The sequence below is a fragment of the Ostrea edulis genome, chromosome 4 (genome assembly GCF_947568905.1).
Source record: "Ostrea edulis chromosome 4, xbOstEdul1.1, whole genome shotgun sequence".
NCBI classification, from domain to species: Eukaryota; Metazoa; Mollusca; class Bivalvia; order Ostreida; family Ostreidae; genus Ostrea; species Ostrea edulis.
In genome coordinates, this window is record NC_079167.1 from 77,206,305 (window position 1) to 77,229,915 (window position 23,611).

Sequence of the window (23,611 nt, forward strand, 5' to 3'; positions counted from 1 at the left end):
GGTGAAATTACTACTAATTCAATTTCTAGTAATCAGTACATCATAAATTTTACAATTTTTTTACAGAAGATTTTGAGATCGAGCACATGAGATCTGAAAAGGAATCTTCAAAAAGACCTCTTAACAAAACATGACAGTCTTTAATTTGGGTATTCGAATTTTCGTTTCTGTACCAAAGCTGACAATCTGATGACTGTACTTACGACAAAACTTTCATATTTCGAAGGATAATCGGAGGAACACCAACGAATTTGTTAGAGCCTGTGCCCAATATAGACTTCACAGAGTGACACTTTTCTATACCCGGCGACCCATCAGCCAGTATTGTCTCGTTATTATCAAATTACGAACGACAAGTATCCTTGTGGACAGACTGTTAATCAGCAGAGATATATGCTCGATGGTTTAATGAAATGTGAAGATAACACGTGATATCTACATAGCTGTTAGTAAAGAATAATTGTAATAGAAGTTGTCCTTTTATATCAAGGTTTTCAAAATATATTTCTATAACAAGTAAACTAACGGATTTACCTGCAACGTTTGTGGGTTTTTAAAAGGAAAAAACTAATCATTCTTCTACATATTGATCAGATAAACGGAGTTATCCGTAGTCGAAATCAATGAGCCAAGATCGGTCTAACAATCGGTATGGAACACGTCAGACAGCATTTGAGCCAATGATATGTTGTATTGAAAAACTAGATCGTTATAACGACTAAAGAATTTGTGGAATACTGACTTTAACCGAGACTTTAACCGAGACCGTTGAAACCCCTGTACCATCGATTTGTTGCCAGTAGCTTGTCTCGATTTAAAAGCTGATCATATGCAGAGCACGCTCTTGCGTATCGAATCAGTTGAGAGATATAAACACCATGTGCTCACGGTGGGTGTGACCGGTCGACAGGGGATGCTTACTCCTCCTAGGCATCGTTCAAATATATACATATAAAAATGAAATATCAATAAAAATCATCATAATGAAAACGAGAATAAGTTTCATTTAAAATACTTTTTTATAAACGATCTCTTAATGACAGATTCTGGTATGAACTATCATTGGACATGTTGAGTTCCTGATATTGTTGTACATCGTTATCGCTGACTTGTGATGGAGGTGATATTTCGGAACTAGCGATATAGTCAGACAAACGCTTCTCTTGTTTTCTGTTATAGAGTAGCCTAAAATATAGGAGAATTGATATGAATTACAAAGGCTTTATGGACTCATGCAGAATATTCGTAACCCACAAACATATTTTACCTCAATAATATAACAATGACAACGACCAGGCTAAAGTTGATAACCAGTGAGATAGACAAGGCTGCGATGTAGGCATCCGGAGTACTATACCCGTCATTACTAACAATACGTGCCTCTGAAAGAAAACAATTTTAAAAAATTTAAATTCATCATAACTTCCCATCACTAGAACATATGAAAGATTACAATTTGTGATAGACGACAATTTTCTTAAAAATTCAGATTCTAGATTTTTTGGGGAGAGAATTATTTGAAAATGTTTATTATTATTTTTTGTACAGCTATGGGGTAACTAACTCAAAATGACCCACGATAGCTCAGACAGATTTAACAGAGATCAGCAGATAAATTCACTGGTAATACAGCTGTAAAACAGTACTGGTTCGAAAAATGAAATATAAAGATAACAAATAGTGATAAAAAGTATAAACGATGATAAACTTCGGTATTAAGTTAAACTCACAGTTATCACCAAATATTGGTGATATCGCGAGTAAAACCGTCACTACAGTGTACAAACATTCTAAGGAAAACACATCAAGTGTAATTTGATTTGGGGAAATTATATTCCGAGTTTAGTTTTTTACTTTTTCAACGTAAAGGTTATTTAAGTTCAGAGAAATCACAGAATGTTGAAATTCAGATTTGTAAATATCTCTAGATGTTAATTACATTTTGAACAAAACAGGATGAATCTCTTGTGTATCGTGTTAGCGAAAACTGTCAACGGTATGGTTAATAAAATAATGTCGTATATTGGATTTACTTATACAGGTATGTATGCTAAAATAGCATATTCTGCCAATTAGATGAAAATTGTTTTTAGTAATGTACTGTTGGTACCCCCGACTGTGTGTGAGTAATTTGATACAATATCCTACTTGTATGGATTCAAGTGGTAAGCTGAGGAGGTAAAGGTAAACATGTAACTTATATATTTATATGGCATGGTTTTATTTAGAAGAACTTTTATTCCCATTGTGATTGCTAGTTCACGAAGAAGGGAGGAGGCTTAAAACATTGTATTCATTGCCAAAACATTTAATGCCGAGAGTCTAAAAGCGGTAAGGCGTGATCAAGGCAGCATTGATGTCATGATTTGTATCTAAAAAACATAGGTAATAGGACTTTACAAGAGCTTTAAACAAGCTTAATATTTGGTATTTCAGTAGATGATGAATAATTGTTCATAAATGAAAGGTGAAGATAATGAACAGTGCTAAATCTCATAACTCCTACAAGCAATACAAAATAGATAGTTGGGCAAACACGGACCCCTGGACACACCAAAGGTGGGATCAGGTGCCTATGAGTTAGACACTTACTTTCACTACAGCCAGGGGATTCCATCCACCCAGAGGAACAAGTGCAGAATCCGCCAACATTATCACAAAAGCCGAGGCAGTGTTGAGAACAATTCTTAGAACAGTTTATTCCATATGTTCCTATGTCACATGCTTAAATAGATAAAATACAGATAGTCTCAGTTAATGAAAGAAGAGGAATATTATGTCATACGCATATTATTGATTCGTCATTGACAGGTTTTGCCTTCTGTTTGCATTTCTGCACTAGGTTTTGAAACTTAGCGCAGTGCCTGATTTGCCCACCATATTTTGCAAAAAATAGCAGTGTATGAAAACGTTTAATATATTTTGTTAATGTACATTGCTTGATCCAGTAAGTGCTCTACCAAGCCGCTATCTTTGCTCGTGACGAAAATATTAACAGCTATGAAGGAGAAACTTCAAACTTACTGTGATACTACATATTCCAGAAGTGGTGTTAATCAAATGTGGATTATAAAAAATTCTTAAGAAGTTTTAGTAAACTTGAAATCGCAAAATTTTCCTTAAATCCATAACATCAAAACCTATGACTTTTCTACACTATACACGACCATTCCTCACGATAAATTAAAGACTAGACTTTTTGACATCATAGACAGTTGCTTCTTCAACACAAATGGAAAAAGGAAATATTTATATCTGGTGATCAGTCAAAAACTTACTTTGTTAAACACCACTCTGAAGTTGAAATTAAAATATGCTAGAGTTTCTCATTGACAATATCTTCGTGATCTTTGGTGATCAGGTCTTCCAGCAGTCTGTTGGAATTCCCATGAACACGGCTTGTGCTCCTTTGTTAGCTGACCTGTTTTTATATTCATATGAAGCAGAATTTATTCAAAAACTTATACGCGAGATAAAAAAAGTCTTGCTGTGACCTTCAATTCGACCTTTAGATATATCGACGACGTTTTGTCTATTAACACTAATAACTTTCATTCATATGTCAATTCGATGAAAGGTGAAGATAACGAACAGTGATCAATCTCATAATTCCTACAAGCAATACAATGTAGAGAGTTGGACAAACACGGACCCCTGGACACACCAGAAATGGGATCAGGAGCCTAGGAGGAGTATCCCCGTGAGTTCGACACATCACTGTTCGTTATCTTCACCTTTCATAAAAGACACCACAGAGTCGTCCACTTCTGCTTCATGCTTAGATATTTCATTGAAATTATTTTGATTTTGATCCAGCATACGAATACCTGTATGCAAATTGTATCTTGTCAAGTCAAAGTCAACCATTTGTCATTTTACTACCATGTTCTATTTCAATTCTTTCTATTGTTTATCATTTCCTTTATAAATTTGCAGGTCATGTATTACTATATTATCATTGATTATTAGCACAAACATTGTGCAGCGCATCGAAACTATAGGTAATTGTGCACTTTATAAATAAAGAAAATAATAATAATAATAATGTGAAATGTTTTCTGATAATACGTAGCTATTAAAGGCAAGCTAACAACTCAAATTTATGACAGACGGGGTGATTTCAGCTTCTCCATCGCCAACTTCCCATATTTATGTAGTAATATTCCATTATCACCTGCATATGGTATTTATATATCTCGACTGATTCGATACGCAAGAGCTTTTTCTGTATATAGTTAGTTTTTAAATCGAGGTAAGCTACTGACAAAAAAAGTTGATGGTACAGGTTTTCAACAGTCTCGTTTAAAGTCAGCATTTCACAAATTCTATTGTCGTTATAGCGATTTAGTTTCTCATTACAACCTATCATTGGGTCAAATGCTGTCTGACGTGATTCATACGGATTGTAAGACCGTTCGTGGCACATTGATTTTGACTACGGATAACTCCGTTTACCTGATCAAGATATAAGACTCGCGGCGGATGTAACTGGTCGACAGGGGGTGCTTACTCCTCCTAGACGCCTGATCCAACGTATGGTGTGACCAGGTGTTCTTGTTTGCCCAACTATTTATTTTGTTTTGCTTATAGGAGTTATGAGATTGATCACTGTTGGTTATTTTCACATTTCATACATGTATTACTGTATTTTCTACATCCTGAAGAATATACGCATGTATATGTTTGCAAAATGTGAAAATCAATCAATGCTTAAGATGAGGTTAAAGAATAGTCAATGATCAATGTCCTAAAATTTTTAAAGAATATAAAATTTAGAGCAAGGAAACCTTGACCCCTGCAACCATTTGAGGTGGAATCAGATTTCTAGGAGTAAGTATCCCCTGCTGATCGGTCACACCCACCGAAATCCCCCTATCTATATCACGTAGACGTCGTAATCCGTAATCAAAATCAATATGTAAAGAACGGCCTCAATTGGTATAAAACAAACCAGATAGCATTCAATCTAATGAGAAGCTGTATTAGCAAAAGACTATGGTCGTTATGACCATAAAATTTGCAAAATGTTGACGTTAAACGAGACTGTCAAAAAAAAACCTGTAACTTCAAACTATTTGTCAGAAGCCCGTCTCTGTTTAACATATAATCATAGGAAAAACAGACTCTTTCCTATCGAGTCAGTTGAGTTCCAATCACCATGCACGATATGCAGATGATTCACGTTCAAAATGTCATCTAATTTCCTAACCACTCCGCTCTATATCAATTATACTAGAAAATCGGTTCATCATTAGCCTAAATTAAAAAACATAGAAAAATTTAATTAACTCAAGAAATTTCAAAAGAATTATTCAAATATGTCAAATCGCTTTGCCCCTAAAAAATGGATACTAACTTTTCTCACATTTACTTCCTTGGAATCCATCGTCACATCCCTGTTCACATTGTCCGTCTATATAGTTACAATGATTGCTTTCAAACCGACAACGGGAACTGCAGTTCTCTGAACAATTCAGTCCGTATCGACCAACTGAACATACTATCAATGATAAAAATGATTATTTATTATTTCTCAATATCAAGAATTATTCTCCACAGTCAGCAAAGTATATCAAAGAACAAAATCATGGATGATAACAATTGCAAGTAATTACCAGCCATACATGTTAATTATACCAATGGTTAAGTATCAAAATATGTGCTGAACATACAAATATGATTGAAAAAATATTGGTATTTAGTCATTCTACCTTATCTAATTCAAAAGAACAAACATGCTTTCGAAACGAAATCTTTAATCATCGCAGTAGGTGTAATCACTATGACTGAAGAATTACGACGCCCTGTCGTATAGGATAATAGAACGAAGCACAGTGAACAAACAAAACGCACATTATGACCCCTGGGTCGAGGCCTCTGCTGGTGGACTGTTAGTCCCCGAGGGTCTCTACAGCCCAGTAGCTAAGTACTTCGTTTCTAGCTTGAAAATACGGATGTATATTTAATTGCTGTTATAAAATTTTGAAATTAATGTCAAAATTAAGGATTATCTCCCTCATGCATAGCTCTTATCCTTAGACGAATTTGACTCCACTTTTTTGACACGCTGTTTTTTTTTTTTTTTTTTTGGCTATAATAGCTCTAAAATTTCATTGATATTTCAGATTTCAAACATTTCGGTTGAGCATCACTGAAGAGACATTATTTCTCGAAATGTGCATCTGGCGCATCAAAATTGGTACCGTATAAGTTTTACATACAAGTATGAATTTTTCTTTATCGTACCTGGAAATAACAGATATTTCGGCCTATACAGAAATGTTTATGGAACATCTCACCTTTGTCACAGAGTTCTCCGGTATATCCTGGATTACAGCCTCTGTCACATCTCCCTGTTGTCCTATCACAGGGGAGGTAACTCAGACACTGTCCACTACAGTTATACACACAATCAGGACCGTATGATTCTGCTGGACACTCTGGTAAATTACGATTTTATCGGAATATTTAATATCTTCAAACTGCAGTTTGTTTTCGTTTCACAACCCAGGCTACTTTACGAATTATTTGTTTGTTATTTGATAATTCTAAATTCATAATATATGTTCTGGACTTTCTATTAAATATTTCACTACAGTTAGTATACATATTTTATTTGTTTCAGACATCTTTAAGATAATGACAGATAACTTACGTGTGTTACAATGTGTTCCTGTCCATCCATTACCACATCCATAGTCACATTGTCCAGTGATGTGATTACAGGACAGGTTGTCTCTGCAGTGTCCAATACATGTAGATCCACACTGTAGACCGTAATATCCAGCTGGACATGCTACGAAAAATTACACTCTTTTGATAAGTTGTAACTTATTATATCTCATTCTATATTTCAAAATTATTTATACATTAAAGTATTAATAATATTTTAATGGTATAACAAACTTAATCTTACATTTGTTACAAAAATCCCCCACCCATCCTGCAGTACAACCCAAACACTCTCCATTGACAATGTCACATCTCATTTCCTGACAGTTGTTTTGGCAGGGTACATCACAGTTATATCCAAACACACCGAATTCTTTACAACCTAAATATGTAATACAGAGAAAATATGGCATTTCATTTACACATACTAAATTGATTTTAACTGTACAATAATGTAGCATCTCGTGGAGATCTGGACTAGAATAGGTCCTCAGTACCCCTTGCTTGTCGTAAAAGGCAACTAAATGGGTGGTCCTTCGAATGAGACCGCAACAACCGAGGCTCACAGTAGGTGTGTCATGATAAAGACCCCTCCCTGCTCGAAGGCCGTAAGCACCGAGTATAAACCTAAATTTTGCAGCCCTTCACTGACATTTGTGACATTTCCATATGAGTGAAAAATTCTCGAGCGTCCCGTTAAACAATATTCAATCAATTGAATCAATTAATCAATCAATAAAATGATGTGACACAACATTACCTGTTACAGTTACTTCACACAATTCAGTGTAAACTCCGACTGTTTCATATCCGGTAGGATAAGTTGTTCCGTCAAGTCTTTCATTGTAGAATATAACGTAACGTCCATGTTTAACACAAGGTGTACTGAAATCCAAGGTCGGTAACTCCTGTCCGTTCTTGTAACACAGATACCCATCCTCCTTGATAGTTGTGTTTGACACATACAGCGAAAAACCAGCAACACGCCCTCTTTGTCTCCTAACTGAAATCATCAATTGATGAGATGATGAACATAATTATGGGTGGAAAAGCTTTCAATAACCACATTGATTTATCAGCCTATATTTGGAAACGCCAGCTTTTGAGAGCTGGGAAGATTTAATAAACAATTTAATGAATATTTGGGGAATATATATATTGCTTTTATATGTATATCGGAGTATACAACTGTGACAGCAGAAACTAACTTTGACAGCATATGAGACAGCAACACTATATCACACTGTATCTATGCAAGGTGAAGATAACGAACATTGATCAATCTCATAACTCCTATAAACAATACAAAATAGATAGTTTGGCAAACACGGACCCCTTGGTTCACCAGAGGTGGGATCAGGTGCCTAGGAGGAGTACCTGTTGACCGGTCACACCCGCCGTGAGCCGCATATCATAATCAGGTAAACGGAGTTATCCACAGTCAAAATCAGTGTGCCAAGAACGGCTTAACAATCGGTATGAAACACGTCAGACAGCATTTGACCCATTAACAGGTTGTATTGACGAATTAGATCGTTAAAACGACCATAAAAGTTGCGAAATGCTGACTCCAATCGAGACTGTTAAAACCCCTGTACCATCAATTTGTTTGTCATCAGCTTACCTCGATTTAAAAACTGACTCTACGCAGAACAAGCTCTTGCATATCGAATCAGTTGAGATATATAAACACCATATGCAGGTGATACTGGAATATTGATACATAATTATATGGAAAGTTGACGATGGAGAAGCTGAAATCATCCCGTTTGTCATAGAGTTGAGTTGTCAGTTTTAATGAAATAACATAAAATTATAACCTAATAACTCTGAAATCGTGCAGTTAGTGAAAATCATGGAAGAATCTTCATTATAAAACATACTTTCATAAGATAATCACTCTTCGTTATCATCGCCTTTCATAATGGAGGAAACGTCTATTTACGGAAAAGTTGTCGACGTTTAGAAAGTGTTTTATATAGTACTGCGACATGAGTTATGTAGAGAGGGTTTATCAACAATAGGACCATATAAAGGTACTAAGAAATATCGTTTCCTTAAAAACTTAAAGCTTCTCTCAGTGGGAATGAGACTGAATCAGGTACTGATAAATCTCTGTTTAACTATATCCTTCACAATCCTTAACCTGAGTTTTATTGATCATCATTACCATATTGTTCTCCATAGTCCTTGAACTGTATTCTGATGCTGAAGATGCTGAGTACTTCCTCCAGGTCAACATGCCACCATGTCCATTTATCTAGGGAATTAGTTCCAATAGATGATGTCCTTGTACACGTTTTAATGTATCCATCCACTGCATGACTGGATTGATACTGCTGGCAGGTTCCAAGGACTTGACATTTGGGTACCTCCTTGGCTTGATCGGTCTCCTTATTCTGAGATATTATTTCTGTAAATAAAGAAACATATTCTATTGCTATCTGAGTGTGGAAATAATCACCTTTTCACTTTTAAACATAATTCTGATCAGAACAAGTAATGGTAGCTGCATCGTCATAATGAATCAAAACTGAAATTTACATGTAAAATTTATGGGGTTATTCCAGCGTTGCAGTAAGAAAACGACGTGAAAAGCATTTCTATTTTCCAAGGCGAGTAAAGCATAATAATCATGTTGCAAATTTATACAATGTAAACTACACTTTGATGTATGATGGCCGATGGATATTAGTTAACCTTGATTTGGTTTCATTACATTGTGTGAGGAAAACTAATTTGAAATAAGTGGTGCACTGGACTGTACAAAATGGGGATGGTACTTTGTTTCAGTTTGATTGACATCAACACTTTACTAGAGCATATTACGAACGAGAAAGTTAATAGTACGATATATATATATATATATAAACAATATATTATTTACTTACGGTATCCATAGGACAAATTCAGTATCATTGATATCAAAACGACATGTGTCTGCATATTCAAATTTTAAAACAAAAAGGAAGGTGGCAAATAGATTTTGGAAAGCAGTTTGCAGTTCACTATTCGCAATTCAATAGTGAACTGCATTTTAGAACGCAGTTCGCAATTCAAATTTCTATATGTATAAAACAACACCACACTGGAATTATAAGGATGGGGTGCCAGTTACCAACCCCAAACACTGTTAAGAAATGGTGATGGTAATCTCTCTAGTTACGTACATGTAGATCCGCCCCTCGAATTTTTATGCATAACGCATTACACTTAGTGAATAAACATCGGTCTCGGAATCATCGAAGATCCCTTCCCCGGGAACTGAAATTAATTTGTTTTGACAAATTACTAATTTGTGATAACAAATTAATAATCAGTTATAACAAATTGATAATTTATTATAACAAATTAATAATCTGTTATAACAAATTAATAATCTATCATAACAAATTAATAATCTGTTATAACAAATTATCAATTTGTTATAACAAACTAAAAAAAGATACTGCTGCGGCCCTAATATGCTTCCGTACCTATGTGACCTTTTAAAAGTATTCTATGTGTTTCACCTTGTTGTTCTCTACCCGCCTATCCGCTTTCTTTTCATTCATCACCCAATATTCAATTATTAGAGAGGTTTGAAAAGTGGTCCACCCATGGAAATCCAAAGAGGGTACCCCTACAGCCTCAAACTGAGAACGGAAAACGATAGCTTTAGGGGTTCCTCTCCTTGCCTGCATACTCCTTTGTGGATTCTTCAAAGATTAAGTTGTTATTGGCCATCATTATGACCCTACATGAATTTTCGGGTGAGCTCAACATTGTCCTTAAAGCCCTATGTGACCCTTTGAAAGGTTTTATATGCTTGGCTTCATTGTTGTCGAGTCCTTTATCAGTTTTGTTTTATTTCAAAACTCTACAGACATTTATAAGAGAGGTCTGAAAGGAGACCATACCCTTGGAAGACCCCAGGAGGCACCCCTAAGACATCAAATGAGGGTGGTAAATGATAGTACTAGGCACCGGGGTAGGCGTCTTCAATGATTCCGAACCCAATATCTATTCACGAAGTGCATTGCATTTTGAATAAGAGAATGAAGAGAAAAAGTCACAGGAAAAAAAGTCACGAAAAAAAAAAAGACACGGATAAAAAGTCTCAGGAAAAAAAGTCACAGGAAAAAAAGTCACAATATATATTTTGTATAAAAATCACATAGATCAAAAATCACATAAACCTTGCATAGATGTAGGAAAAAAGTCACAATATATATTATATTATATATATAGGGAAAAATTCATAGTATATATTTTGATAGAAAAGGGTCACATATACAAAGAGGGAGAAAGTCACTGTATATAAATTTTGAAAGAAAACTACATGTATATATTGAAAAAAGTCAAATATTATATAAGGAGAAAAGTTTTACTTAAAGGATCAAGGGTCAATTTTGGCCTATTTTCAGAAGTTGGTAATTTTATGCCTTAATACTATATAGGGTGTGTACTTTCTATATATAGTAATTATATCCATGTATTACGTATATTGTTTGCTATATGAAGTAGCAAAGTTGGCATGTTTTGCGAGTGCAAGATTTAACATTCCGTCTTCTATCCGTGTCTGATGACGTTTTCTCAATTCTTATACAGAAAAAAAATAGTTTAATATACCTTGTTAATTAAAATCCTTTGGATAATTTTTAAGACTTTGTTGATACACACATACAAAAATTCTTTTCAATAACATTATAGAAATATCATAATATCATAATCCGAATTACATGTATAATGATCACATAAATTAATAAAAATGTTATCATATTTCTTTATATCACATCTGTACTACACAAAAAGGTAACACACGCCTTAATTTATTATTTGTCGCGCATATATGTAATCTTAGTATCAAATGTGTGTGATGCGTAATTTTTTCCGGAAATGTCAGATTTTATAATTTCACCATGAGCACAGGAAAGACGATTGATGAAAGACCCTTTTTATTATTAATTGAAGTATTTCGTTTATCACACGCAAATATCATCCATCGCCTTGAATGTGCTCATATCATAATATTGACAAATGTAAGTAAAATTTTGAAGTTTTGGCTAAGAAATAGCGATCCATGTAAATTCGGGAGCGTATTATTCTACTATGTGATGTTTTGGCGCCATTTTGTTTCTATATTTGAAGAGAGGGTGTTGCCCCCAAATGACTTCGATAGGTAAAAGTATGTCATCTTCTACTTTATTTTTCTTGATTTTACTAGGCCAAATTCATACGCTAAGTGTACCTTCTCCTTTGATTCAAAGTTAGAAGATTCCATGTTTTTTTTAATCATTTGCAACATAGTTTATATATTTTAATGTTAAAACAAACAAATAACCCCAATAAAAAGTAATTAACTGTTAAGCATCTACAACAGATCCTGACAGGGACTGTTGAGATTAATTAGTGGCTTCACAAGGCACCTTTCCCCTTTTCTAGACAGTATATTTCCTGTATAAGTAGACAAAATGGCATCAATTTGCATACTATTTAAAAAAAAAACAATAAGAGTTGCTGAAAAACAATATTACATATGAATACACAGACACACACACACAAATACATGAATGAGTGACCCACCAAGTTGCTTATATAATGTCAAGTATGGTAGTAAAAAAAACATTTGACAAAAAATCACTCTTTATAAATATTGTGACTTTTTTCCTACTCAAATTGTGACTTTTTCCTATGTTTGGTCAAAGTCACTCTTTATAAATATTGTGACTTTTCCTTGGTATAGGCAAAAGCAATAAAAATTTTTGAACAAAACAAATTGTGACTTTGTTTCCTAGGTTTGGTCATAGGCATTCTTTATATATATTGTGACTTTTTTTCCTGTGACTTTTTTTCCTGTGACTTATTTTCCTGTCACTTTTTTCCTACCCAGATTGTGACTTTTTTCCTGTGACTTTTTTTTTCCGTTTACCGAATAAGAATAGGAGGGCAGATCTACGTAACTATCAAAAGTATCTTCAACAAATCTTTACAATGGTGGGAGTGGACTATTATTTCCCCACCCCCAAAATTTCAGTCCCCGGGTTAAGGGTCTTCCATAAATCCGGACCCGATGTTTATTCACTTAGTGTAAAGCATTATGCATAAAAATTGGAGGGGCGGATCTCCATAAGTAAAAAGAGTAACATCACCATTTCTTCATAGTGGTGGGCGAGGACCACTAATGCCCTACCCCCAAAATTTGAGTCTCCGGGGTAGGGGTCTTCGATGATTCCGAAACCGATGTTTTTTCACTAAGTGTAATGCGTTATTTAAAAATGTCGGAGGAGCGGATCTCCATAACTAAAGAGAGTAACATCACCATTTCTTCATAGTGGTGAGAAAGGACCACTAATGCACTACTCCCAGCATTTCAGTCTCCAGGGTAGGGGGTCTTCGATGATTCCGAACCCGATGTTTATTCACTTAGTGTAATGCATTATGCATAAATATTGGAGGGGTGGATCTCCGTAACTAGAGAGAGAAACATCACCATTTCTTCACAGTGATGGAAGAGGACCACTAATACCCTACCACAAAAATTTCAGTCCCCGGGGTAGGGGTCTTCGATGATTCCGAAACCGATGTTTATTTACTAAGTGTAATGCATTATGCATAAATATTGGAGGGGCGGATCTCCGTAACTAGAAAGAGAGAGAGAGAGTAACATCACCATTTCTTCATAGTGGTGGGAGCAGACTACTAACACCCTTCTCCCAAAATTTGAGTCTCCTTGGTTGGGATCTTCGATGATTCTGAACCCGATGTTCATTCACTTAGTGTAAAACAGTATGCATACAATTTGAAGGAGCGGATCTCCGTAACTAGAGAGAGTAACATCATCATTTCTTCATAGTGGTGGGAGAGAAACACTAATGCCCTACCCCCAAGATTTCAGTCCCTAGGGTAGGGGTCTTCAATGATTCCGAACGTAATGTTTCTTCACTAAGTGTAATGCTTTATTTAAAAATGTCGGAGAAGCGGATCTCCATAACTAAAGAGAGTAACATCACCATTTCTTCATAGTGGTGGGAAAGGACCACTAATACTCTATCCCAAAAATTTCAGTCCCTGGGGTAGGGGTCTTCGATGATTCCGAACCCGATGTTTATTCACTTAGTGTACTGCATAATGGATAGAAATTGGAGGGGCGGATCTCCGTAACGAGAGAGAGAGTAGCATCACCATTTTTCATAGTGGTGGGAAAGGACCACTAACACCTTTCTCCCAAAATATCAGTTCCCTGGGTAGGGGTATTCGATGATTCCGAACCCGATGTTTATTCACTTAGTGTAAAGCATTATGCATAAAAATTGGAGGGGCGGATCTCCAAAACTAGAGAGAGTAATATCAACATTTCTTAATGGTGATGGGAGAGGACCACTGATACGCTACCACAAACATTTCAGTACCCGGGGTAGGGTTTTTTGATTATGACGAACCCGATGTTTATTCAGTTAGTGTAAAGCATTATGCATAAAAATTTGGGGAACGGGTCTCCGTAACCAGTGAGAGTAACATAATCATTTCTTCACAGTGGTGGGAGAGGACCACTAATGCCCTACCCCCAAAATTTCAGTCCCCGAGGTAGGGGTCTTCGATGATTCCGAACCCGATGTTTATTCACTAAGTGAAATGCCTTATTTAAAAATGTCGGAGGAGTGGATCTCCATAACTAAAGAGAGTAACATCACCATTTCTTCATAGTGGTGGGAAAGGCCCACTAATAATCTTCTCCCAAAATATCAGTCCCAGGGGTAGGGGTTTTCGATGATTCAGAACCTGACGTTTATTTATTTAGTTTACTGCATTATGCATAAAAATTGGAGGGGCGGATCCTCGTAACTAGAGAGAGAGTAACATCACCATTTCTTCGTAGTTGTGGGAGCGGACCACTAACACCCTTCTCCCAAAATTTCAGTCCCTTGGGTAGGGGTCTTCGATGATTCCGTACCCGATGTTTATTCACTTAGTGTAAAGCATTATGCATAAAAATTGGAGGGGCGGATCTCCGTAACTAGAGAGAATACCATCACCATTTCTTCATGATGGTGGGAGAGAACCACTAATACCCTACCACAAAAATTTCGGTCTACCGGGGTAGGGGTTTTCGATGATTCCGAACCCGATGTTTATTCACTTAGTGTAAAGCATTATATATAAAAATTGGAGGAACGGATCTCCGTAACTACATAGAGTAATATCACCATTTCTTCATAGTCCCTTCTCCCAAAATTTCAGTCCCCGGGGTAGGGGTCTTCAATGATTCCGAACCCGATGTTTATTCACTTAGTGTAAAACAGTAAGCATAAAAATTGGTGTGGCGGATCTCCGTAACTAGAGAGGGTGACATCACCATTTCTTCATAGTGGTGGGAGACGACCACTAATGTCCTACCCCTAAAATTTCAGTTCCCGGGGTAGGGGTCTTCGATGAATCCGAACCCGATGTTTATTCCCTTGGTGTAATGCGTTATTATTAATTATTGGGGGGGGATCTCCGTAATTAGAGAGAGTAACATCACCATTTCTTCACAGTGTTTGGGTTGGTAACTGGCACCCCATCCTTATAATTCCAGTGTGTTGTTGTTTTATGCATATAGAAATTTGAATTGCGAATTCTGGAATGCAGTTCACTATTGAATTGCGAATAGTGAACTGCGAACTGCGTTCCAAAATCTGATACCCCCAAGGAATGTTTGTTTTTTAATTAAAAAAAAATATTAAGTGATCAACAGTTGTCATATTTCTAATGTTTAAGACATTTCATGATCATGATGAAGTTTAAAGTTTTCCAACATTTCCCTCTGCAGAATCAAAATAAATGATTGGAAATGAATTTCTTTTTATACACTTATACATCTTTTTAGAAGACGGAAAAGTGTTTAGATATGCGGATTTGTTTCTATACAGTTATACTGGCGTAGACCGAACGGAAGGTTTGGAGAATGATCGACAGCGAGTACTTGCTAAAGATCGTAGAAGCTACTACTCTGCGGTGAAAGGACAATATGAAATAATGATTTTTTTTTAAAATGAGTCCAAATTGTAGGCGTAGTTGCATGCTAACCCGTGATTTGTTTGATTGTTTGGTAATGAATTTAGCGAAAACACAATGTATGTTGATTGGCACTGCACAAAAACTCTCAAAGTGTAGAAAAATGTGTATCAAAGTAGGAGATATTGTTTTAGATACTGTTAAAACGGCCAAACTTCTTGGTGTACAAATAGATGAATGTCTAACCTGGTCTGTACACATTTATTCTTTATGCAAGAAACTTTCACAGAAAATAGGCATTTTACGTCGTCTGCAAACTTTTATGTTAAATGCAGCATTATTGAAAATTTATAACATTGTTATATTTCCTCATTTTAACTATTGTTGCACAGTTTGGTGCTCAGCCAAAAACAGGGTTTTTATTGACAGACTTTTTAAGTTACAGAAAAGGGCAGCCAGAATTATATTGAAGGTGAAAGTAACTCAGACTTCTACAGCTGATATTTTTAGTGTTCTTAAATGGATGCCTGTTGATGATTATTTTGTATATAGAAAACTAGTGTTTGCTTTTAGGGTTCTTAATAACATGACACCAGAATATATGAACGTTTTCAATTTTGTCAGCCAAGTTAGTTCCAGAACAACAAGAAGTAGCGATAGTGGCATTTTATATTTACCAAAAGTTCGAACTGAATATTATAAACGGTCTTTTAAGGTATCCTCCACAATTTTATGGAATCAGTTGCCCAAGTCTGTCAGAAGCTTTGGTTATATTACATCTTTTAAATCAGCATATTTGCAGCATTGTTTCTCAAATGAGTGATATATGGATGTGATGTATATGTATGTGTATGTGTGTATGTATGTATATATTTATGTATGTGTGTATGTGTGTGTATGTGTATATTAATTTATTAATTATTATTATTAATTTGTATTCACCCGAGGATGGATGTTAAAATTCAGAAAGTGCTAGTGAGTTAAATATATTTTGGAACTGTATATTTTCCTGCTTTTTTATTGAATTATTTTGACTGTGTGGTATCAAATTTTTCTATTTGGATTATATATATATGTATATGTTTATTTTTCCCCAGTGATATCGTGTGTGTATTTTATGTATATATTTTATATTATGTTATCTATTTTTCTATTCTCTCATTTATCTGTCTGTGAATATGTTTTATACAGGACCACAATGTAAACTAGTCATTTGTACTAATTGTGCTATCCTGTCTAAATAAAAGAATTTATTATTATTATTATCATCTAGTCTATCAATAATGTCGGGTCTTAAAATTATATTCATAATGACATACATGTATTATCGAACGACATTCTGTAATATTTCATGCAATCTTGGATATGCCTGCCGATTAATGATAAGGGCATATCTTCATCATGATTTCTCGATTAATTGATCAATACATGGATGCATATTTGCTGACATCTTAAGGACAACAAGGTCCACTTCTTAAACAACTGTGATATTATTTCGAAATGAGTAGCATTTTCTGTTCTGTAATACATAATGAAGTATGAATAACATCTATCATTTTTGGGACGAAGATGGTAAAATGTGAGGACGAAGATAGGACAAAGTGAACTTGCAAAGACGATGGAGTGAAACACCAAAGCGGAGGAGCAAAGGAAGTTGTCATCCATATTAAGGAGTTTGAAAATTGCATCCTCTTTGTAATCATAAAGGTTTCAGATATTCAATAAGTGAATCTCAGCAAATAATGGTAAAATAACCGATATCAAAATATTCCGATATTTGCGAGTGAAATGATATCAAACCATCATCACTAGGTATATTTTGATAAAGTGGTTCAGGTCAGTATTCTGGAATTTAGTGATACCATAAGTGATGTCCCTTATACGTATGTCGGTCATTTCAGGTGATTTATGAACTTCCGTGGCAGTATAAACCTCAAATCGTTTAGCACATTGTTAGTTATTTTGTGAAGCAACAATGTTACTCAAAAAATATCAGTTTATTCCTCCATTCGAACAAAATTATCAGTAGTAAATTTTATCTGCAGTTGAACAGAATCGAAATAAGAACAGATAGCATATTTGAAACTAGAGTAATTAATCGTAACTGACAAAGGAAACAGGGCATTGATATGATATCTTGATAAATTTATAAATCATTTGTATGATGCCCAGGAAGAATGACATTTTAAATACCCTACTCCTAATATTTCCTTCAGTAAAATACTGAGAAAAGGATTTTCTTTCTTATATGATCAGACATCCCAAATTGTTTTATTAATGTCATTGTGTATCTTATCACACCCCTTATATTATTATATAACAACTTCCAAAAACAAATTAATATTCCGTGGGGATCCAGGTTAGAATAGGTCTCATATCGTACAAGTCCATTTAAATGACTTCAGGTGAACAAAGGAACGCAAACATGGCTTCTAGTGTATTGAACACTTGACTACATAACCAGGATATTAATAATTGTAACATGCATATCAAATAAGATAGGGGCGCTGTTCGTAATGTCAGTACACAATATATGGAATACTGTCACACTCAGTACCCCTTGCTTGTCGTGAGAGGTGACTAAATGGGGGCGGTTCTTCGGATGAGACCGCAAAAACTGAGGTCCCGTGTCACAGCAGCTGTGGCACGATAAAGATCCCTCCCTGCGCAAAGGTCATAAGCGCTGAGCATCTAGGTCTAAATTTTTCAGCCCTTCAACGGCAGTGGTGACGTCTCCATATGAGTGAAATATTCTCAAGTGACTGATTCACGATTTTCCCCAAAATTTTCACTTTTAAAGATCAAAATCTACTGTCTAATGTGTTTGAAAGATTTCACATGAAAATTAAGGTTATACATTATCACAGAAGCTCATTTTAGAGAGTTTATCATTTATTTTGTAAACAAGGATTGTGGTATGCTATTGTTTATGCAATTTTCAAAAGAAATGGATATCGATCGAAGTTTATTATATTTTTCACATTTCAGGGTTAAAATGTGTCATCTAAACGTTAAAATTTGCGACTATGCAAAATTAAGATGCATTATATTACAAAATCAATATTTCCATTGTTTGTTTGTTTACTTTAAAAAACTCGAGTCCTTGTTTACATGACACATATTTAAGGCTAAAATATTGCTTTTATTCTTGCATTCAGAAGATCAGAATTTTGACTGTCAACATTAAATTAGTTATATTTGAAATGCTTAACATCAAAAATGAAAAATATTTTTATCAAAAATCGTGAACCAGTCCCTTTAAACAATATAAAATCAAACTTTAAAAAAAAGTACTAGAAGTATGACAGGAGTAAGGATTGATGAGCAAAATCTACAATTATCAGAGGAGATTATATCATATTGAGTATGTTTAAAGCTCAAATAAATAGAAATTGTTTATCCGTAGTACTTATACTGCAGATTAAAAGAAAATACAAGTATTTATAATTTATATCTGCACTAATGGAATTTCAAGATTCTTTTGTACGAAAATAGTGTGATCTTGAAATTACACGTTAACAAAAAATAACCTTGACACCCACATTTGCGTGTCTCAAAAGAATGCATCCATTCTATAGTTGTTGCAGACAAAATATAGTATCTCAACGTCTCCAATTAATATGAGAAGAATCCATCTTTAAAGTTTCCAGCAAGTTGGACAGATTATCCAGTCATGGAAGACCTTACAATTTTAAAGTTGTAATGCTCGTATTTTTCCACAGTTTGATTCTAAAAACGGGAAATAATGTGTTTCAATATAGTTGATATGGTTCAATATTGATTAATGGGAGTACAGTATATTGTCACAAATGCAGTAAATAGCCGTCGTTCAAGTAGATATTAGGCCAACTTTTACATTTAAATTTGGTTACATGTAGTTTTTATCTAGCATTGTATATATATATATATATATATATATATATATATATATATATATATATATATCGGTCAAGTATGAGTTCTGACACACTTTCTTCATTACCTCCAATCTGAAAACAGCATGGTCCCATATTTGAATAAACTTGAAACCCCTGAACACAAGAATTATTTATGCCAAGTGTCATTGAAATTGGTGCAGTAGGCGAACATTTAAAAAAAATGTTTATAGATAGACGACAGACAACAGTTGATTAGAAAAGCTCAGTTTAGATAGTAAGGTTAACAACATTGCTATCGACAGAATGGTCTTACAACAAGATATGCACACGTAAAATATGAGAACCGGATCACTCATCATTCAAAAGTTATGAGCAAGGTTAAAGTTTCGGACACATGGGCAGACAAAACAATATTCCCCCGATTATAGTTGAGGGGGCATGAAAAAAACTTGAATCCACACAACTCGAGAATGTTTGCAAATTTGATATGATTTAGTGTGACCTTTCTACTGTTGAAAAAATGTTTTAATGGGTTTTGCAAATATTCGCATTTCAAACTTTTATCTCCTGATGTGACCCCATTCTATTTCTGGGACTCATCATGAGCAAACTTGAATTTTAACTACCTGAAAGTATTCAATATATAACAAAATGATATTGAACAATTTTTAATGAACGTTTATTTTAAATAATGATGAAAGTGAAGTGTAGATCGAATTTCCATGACTGGTAAATGATTAGAACCCGACCTTTCTTGGAAGAGTTCTCCGTCCTTGGTAAAAATGAAAATCTAATTCTTTTTCAAAGTTTGTGTGGTAAATGATTAATTATATTTCATATTTTAATAAATTGAAAGTTTATGTTACCTTTTACCAAGAGATTTGTATGAAAAATAAATGTCTTTTTAAAATATTTCAATTAAACATGCTTTTTCCATAGACTTTTATTAAATGTAAAATTTTAGGTGAATTAAATCAAGCGCTAATCAAAATTTTGTAAATCGCTATGGTGGAATACTTTTGTTCGATAAACTCTTGAAAATGATAATATGATTACAAAATCACACGATCCATTTACCAGATATGAAATATTATACGTTTATTGCATGATACTGCAGTGAGGGAGATATGAAGATTTATTCACCCACCCACCCACCCCCCAAGTATATTTCCCGAGGGCAACGATTTTTCTTGGGTGATTAAATCTTCATATCTCCCGAACATTCATGCAATAGATTGTTTTTTATACCGAAACAAAGCAAGACTACAAAAATGCATTTTGCAGTCCGCTCATCTATACATTGCATGCAGCTGAGATCGCCCTCACGGTAACACCTCGCCGTCAACGTATTAGAGGGTACAAACAACGAAATACAATGACATGATAACCAGTTTTTGCGCCTTACGACCTATGAAAGTACAATGACTCCGACTTATTGTAACGTCACAAAAAACTGTAGTCTAATTTGTTTTAAAATTTATGCATGGGGCTGCCGAAGAGGTGAAATATGATGGGGAGATATGATGTTTGAGAGGGAGATATGAAGTTTTATCAAACCTGGCACGTGAATGTCTAGACCAATCAGATTATGTGTTGCATAGAATTCTCATACTAAGGTATAATAGGTTCGTTATACATTGTATGCCTTATGATGACTACCCATGACCCTGTTGTGAAGAATGGAGAGTTTTAAAGATATTTCCTTATATATTACTATGTAAAACTGTGGAAAGAAACTACCTCTGGGCAGCATAATTAATATGACTAATCATACCCCTGTTGTTGTTGAATTTTTGTAATGTAGAAAATATAAAACCTTGAGGCCCAATAGTGGGTGAGAATGAATCTAAACTATGTCAGGACGTTTTCGTGTAAAGTTAACTTTGTTGGCTCAGTGTTTCTTGAGGAGAAGATTTTAAATGACCCCATCCTATTTGTTGCCCTATCTTGTACTACTTTAAAGGAAATAGCTTAGTTTTACTCTGGTTTTAAAGTAATGCTTTTTGAATCAAGTTACTGTTTCTGCTTTCCTCTTTTCAGAATGACCGGATGCTTACTCTTCCAGGCACTTGATCCCACCTCTGATATATCCAGGGGCCCGTGTTTGCCCAACTCTCTATTTTGTATTCCTTAAAAGAGTCATGAGATTAATCATTGTTTGTTATTTTCATCTTTCATTACTTTGACGTAATTTGTAATAGCGCCGGACATTTATGACTACATGGATTTGTTAAGTGCTGTAAGTTGTGGCTTGGTGGATCAGCGGATATAGTGGACTAGCACTGCTTAGAATAACAGCTTATGGCTTGCCATGGATACTTTTGGATCAATACCAGCTTGCCACAGTTTGCATAGGGAGCCTGTGTGAGGGGTCTGTTAGGCATGACCATTATCTCGTACCACGGTCGTTATAACGGATGGATTCGAGCTCGCCTTACTCCGTAGAGTAGGCATACTTGATCAAAAAGTAATGAACAATCTCGCTGATGAATTCCCTTAGGGGCAGTGTCATTCATGGCTCGTCATAATATACTGTAGATTCCGTAATTTTCGTGAGTACTTATTATCGCAAAATGACTCTTGAACGTTAAATCGCGAGGACATAGATTCGCGAGTGCTCTGTCGATCAAGAGTTTTTGCATCTATTTTGGGTCTATAACAATAAAAGCGAGTTATTTTATTTCGCGAGTGATGTTTCTCACTCATTTAAGCAATAATAAATTCCTCGCGTATATCTAGGAATTTACAGTAATCCGTTAGTCGTTTGTAACTTCTCACTTTGGATTACCGTGGGAGGCAGTTTCTGTGATCTGTACGACTTCTGTGAACATGACTGGCATTTGTCATTAGATTAATTATTAATTCATTATTCAAAATGTTGGTATTGTTTTTAGCAGGGAAAATATTAGATTAATTAAAACTGTAATATACATGTAAAATTAAGTGGATTATTCCTGATTTTAGCATCAATTTCTATTTTGAAATGAAAACAAATTGATATGTATTTGGTTATCCAAAGACTAGCAAGATATTCACAAGATGGAAACTATGCTTTGATATACTAAACTTAAATCAGTTTCGTTAATATTCATAAAGAAAGCTAAGTAAGATATAGCATTCGTAGAAACACTCCTTGTTTCGATATGATTCTTAACACAGTGTATATTGTGACTAATATTCACTAGCTTGCTTCACAAATGAGAGAGTTACTAGTGAGACAGACATAGATGATATGAAAATTGTTTACTTACGGTATCCTGAGGACAAAGTTAATCTCAATAATATAAGAAAAACAAGTGTCTGCATGTTAGAATTCTTAAAACAACCAGGAAGTGTTATTCTAAAGTGAAGAAAATAAGGTGATCAAGAGTTGTCATATTTGCAATTGTTGAGGTATTTAATGACCGTGATGAGTTAATGTTTTCCGACATTTCCTTATGAAGAATTGACGTGACTGAGAGTGATAAGATCACACATTGTAATTTTGTCATATTCCGTGCTTAGCTATAACATATATATGATATAATAATATTCCTGCTAATTCCTCATTGTGTGTGGCTCAATTTCCTTGTTTTCCGTCCAATTAAGGAATTTTACAATCTGTGGAGACGTCGTCAGTTTTAAGTTAAGCATCACAAACTGTTACCTATGTATGACATTGTAAATAATGCGGGATTTTGATATTTCACTTATACTTTTAATCCATTCTGACGTAGTATCAAGATCTTCTTTTTGATATATAGCCCATCGTCTGGCAAATGTTTTGACATACTATAAATTCCTAAATATACACGTGGAATTTATTATCGCGTAATTTCACGAGAAACATCACTCGCGAAAAAACATTTCTCCCTTCTATTTATATATTGCTAAAACACATGCAAAAACGCTTGATCAGCAAAGTAGTCGCGAATTTATTTTCTCGCGATTTGACTTCCATGAACCATTTCGCTATAATAAGTACTCGCGTAAAATAAGGAATCTACAGTAATTCATAATAGAGATGAAGTTCTTTCGCCAACTGAAAGACCTGGGTTTTCTGTGTTTAGGAACTTTTAAAATAAATTGAACGATAACGCGTAGGT

At 34.8% G+C, this 23,611-nt stretch overlaps 1 protein-coding gene across 1 annotated transcript; it reads right to left on the reverse strand.

Annotated features, from left to right (window-relative positions):
• Positions 1-984: 984 nt before the first annotated feature.
• Positions 985-22,859, reverse strand: LOC130054330 (protein draper-like). The gene is made up of 10 exons (XM_056163861.1): positions 22,778-22,859; positions 8,843-9,085; positions 7,433-7,675; positions 6,917-7,054; positions 6,656-6,796; positions 6,300-6,440; positions 5,357-5,500; positions 2,593-2,724; positions 1,268-1,382; positions 985-1,185 (listed from the first exon to the last, which is right to left on the reverse strand). Exons 1-10 carry the CDS (start codon positions 22,830-22,832, stop codon positions 1,020-1,022), a joined length of 1,518 nt encoding a protein of 505 aa, XP_056019836.1. The 5' UTR covers positions 22,833-22,859; the 3' UTR covers positions 985-1,019.
• Between the last annotated feature and the right edge of the window lie 752 nt (positions 22,860-23,611).

What these genes read in the sequence shown, in the direction of transcription:
- LOC130054330 (XM_056163861.1), bottom strand. Translation starts at nt 22,832, where the DNA reads ATGCAGACACTTGTTTTTCTTATATTATTGAGATTAACTTTGTCCTCA. An exon ending in AACTTTGTCCTCAGGATACC is followed by an intron (nt 9,086 to 22,777) that starts GTAAGTAAACAA and finishes CTTTATTTACAG; the next exon opens with AAATAATATCTCAGAATAAG. An exon ending in AGGAACACATTGTAACACAC is followed by an intron (nt 6,441 to 6,655) that starts GTAAGTTATCTG and finishes GTAATTTACCAG; the next exon opens with AGTGTCCAGCAGAATCATAC.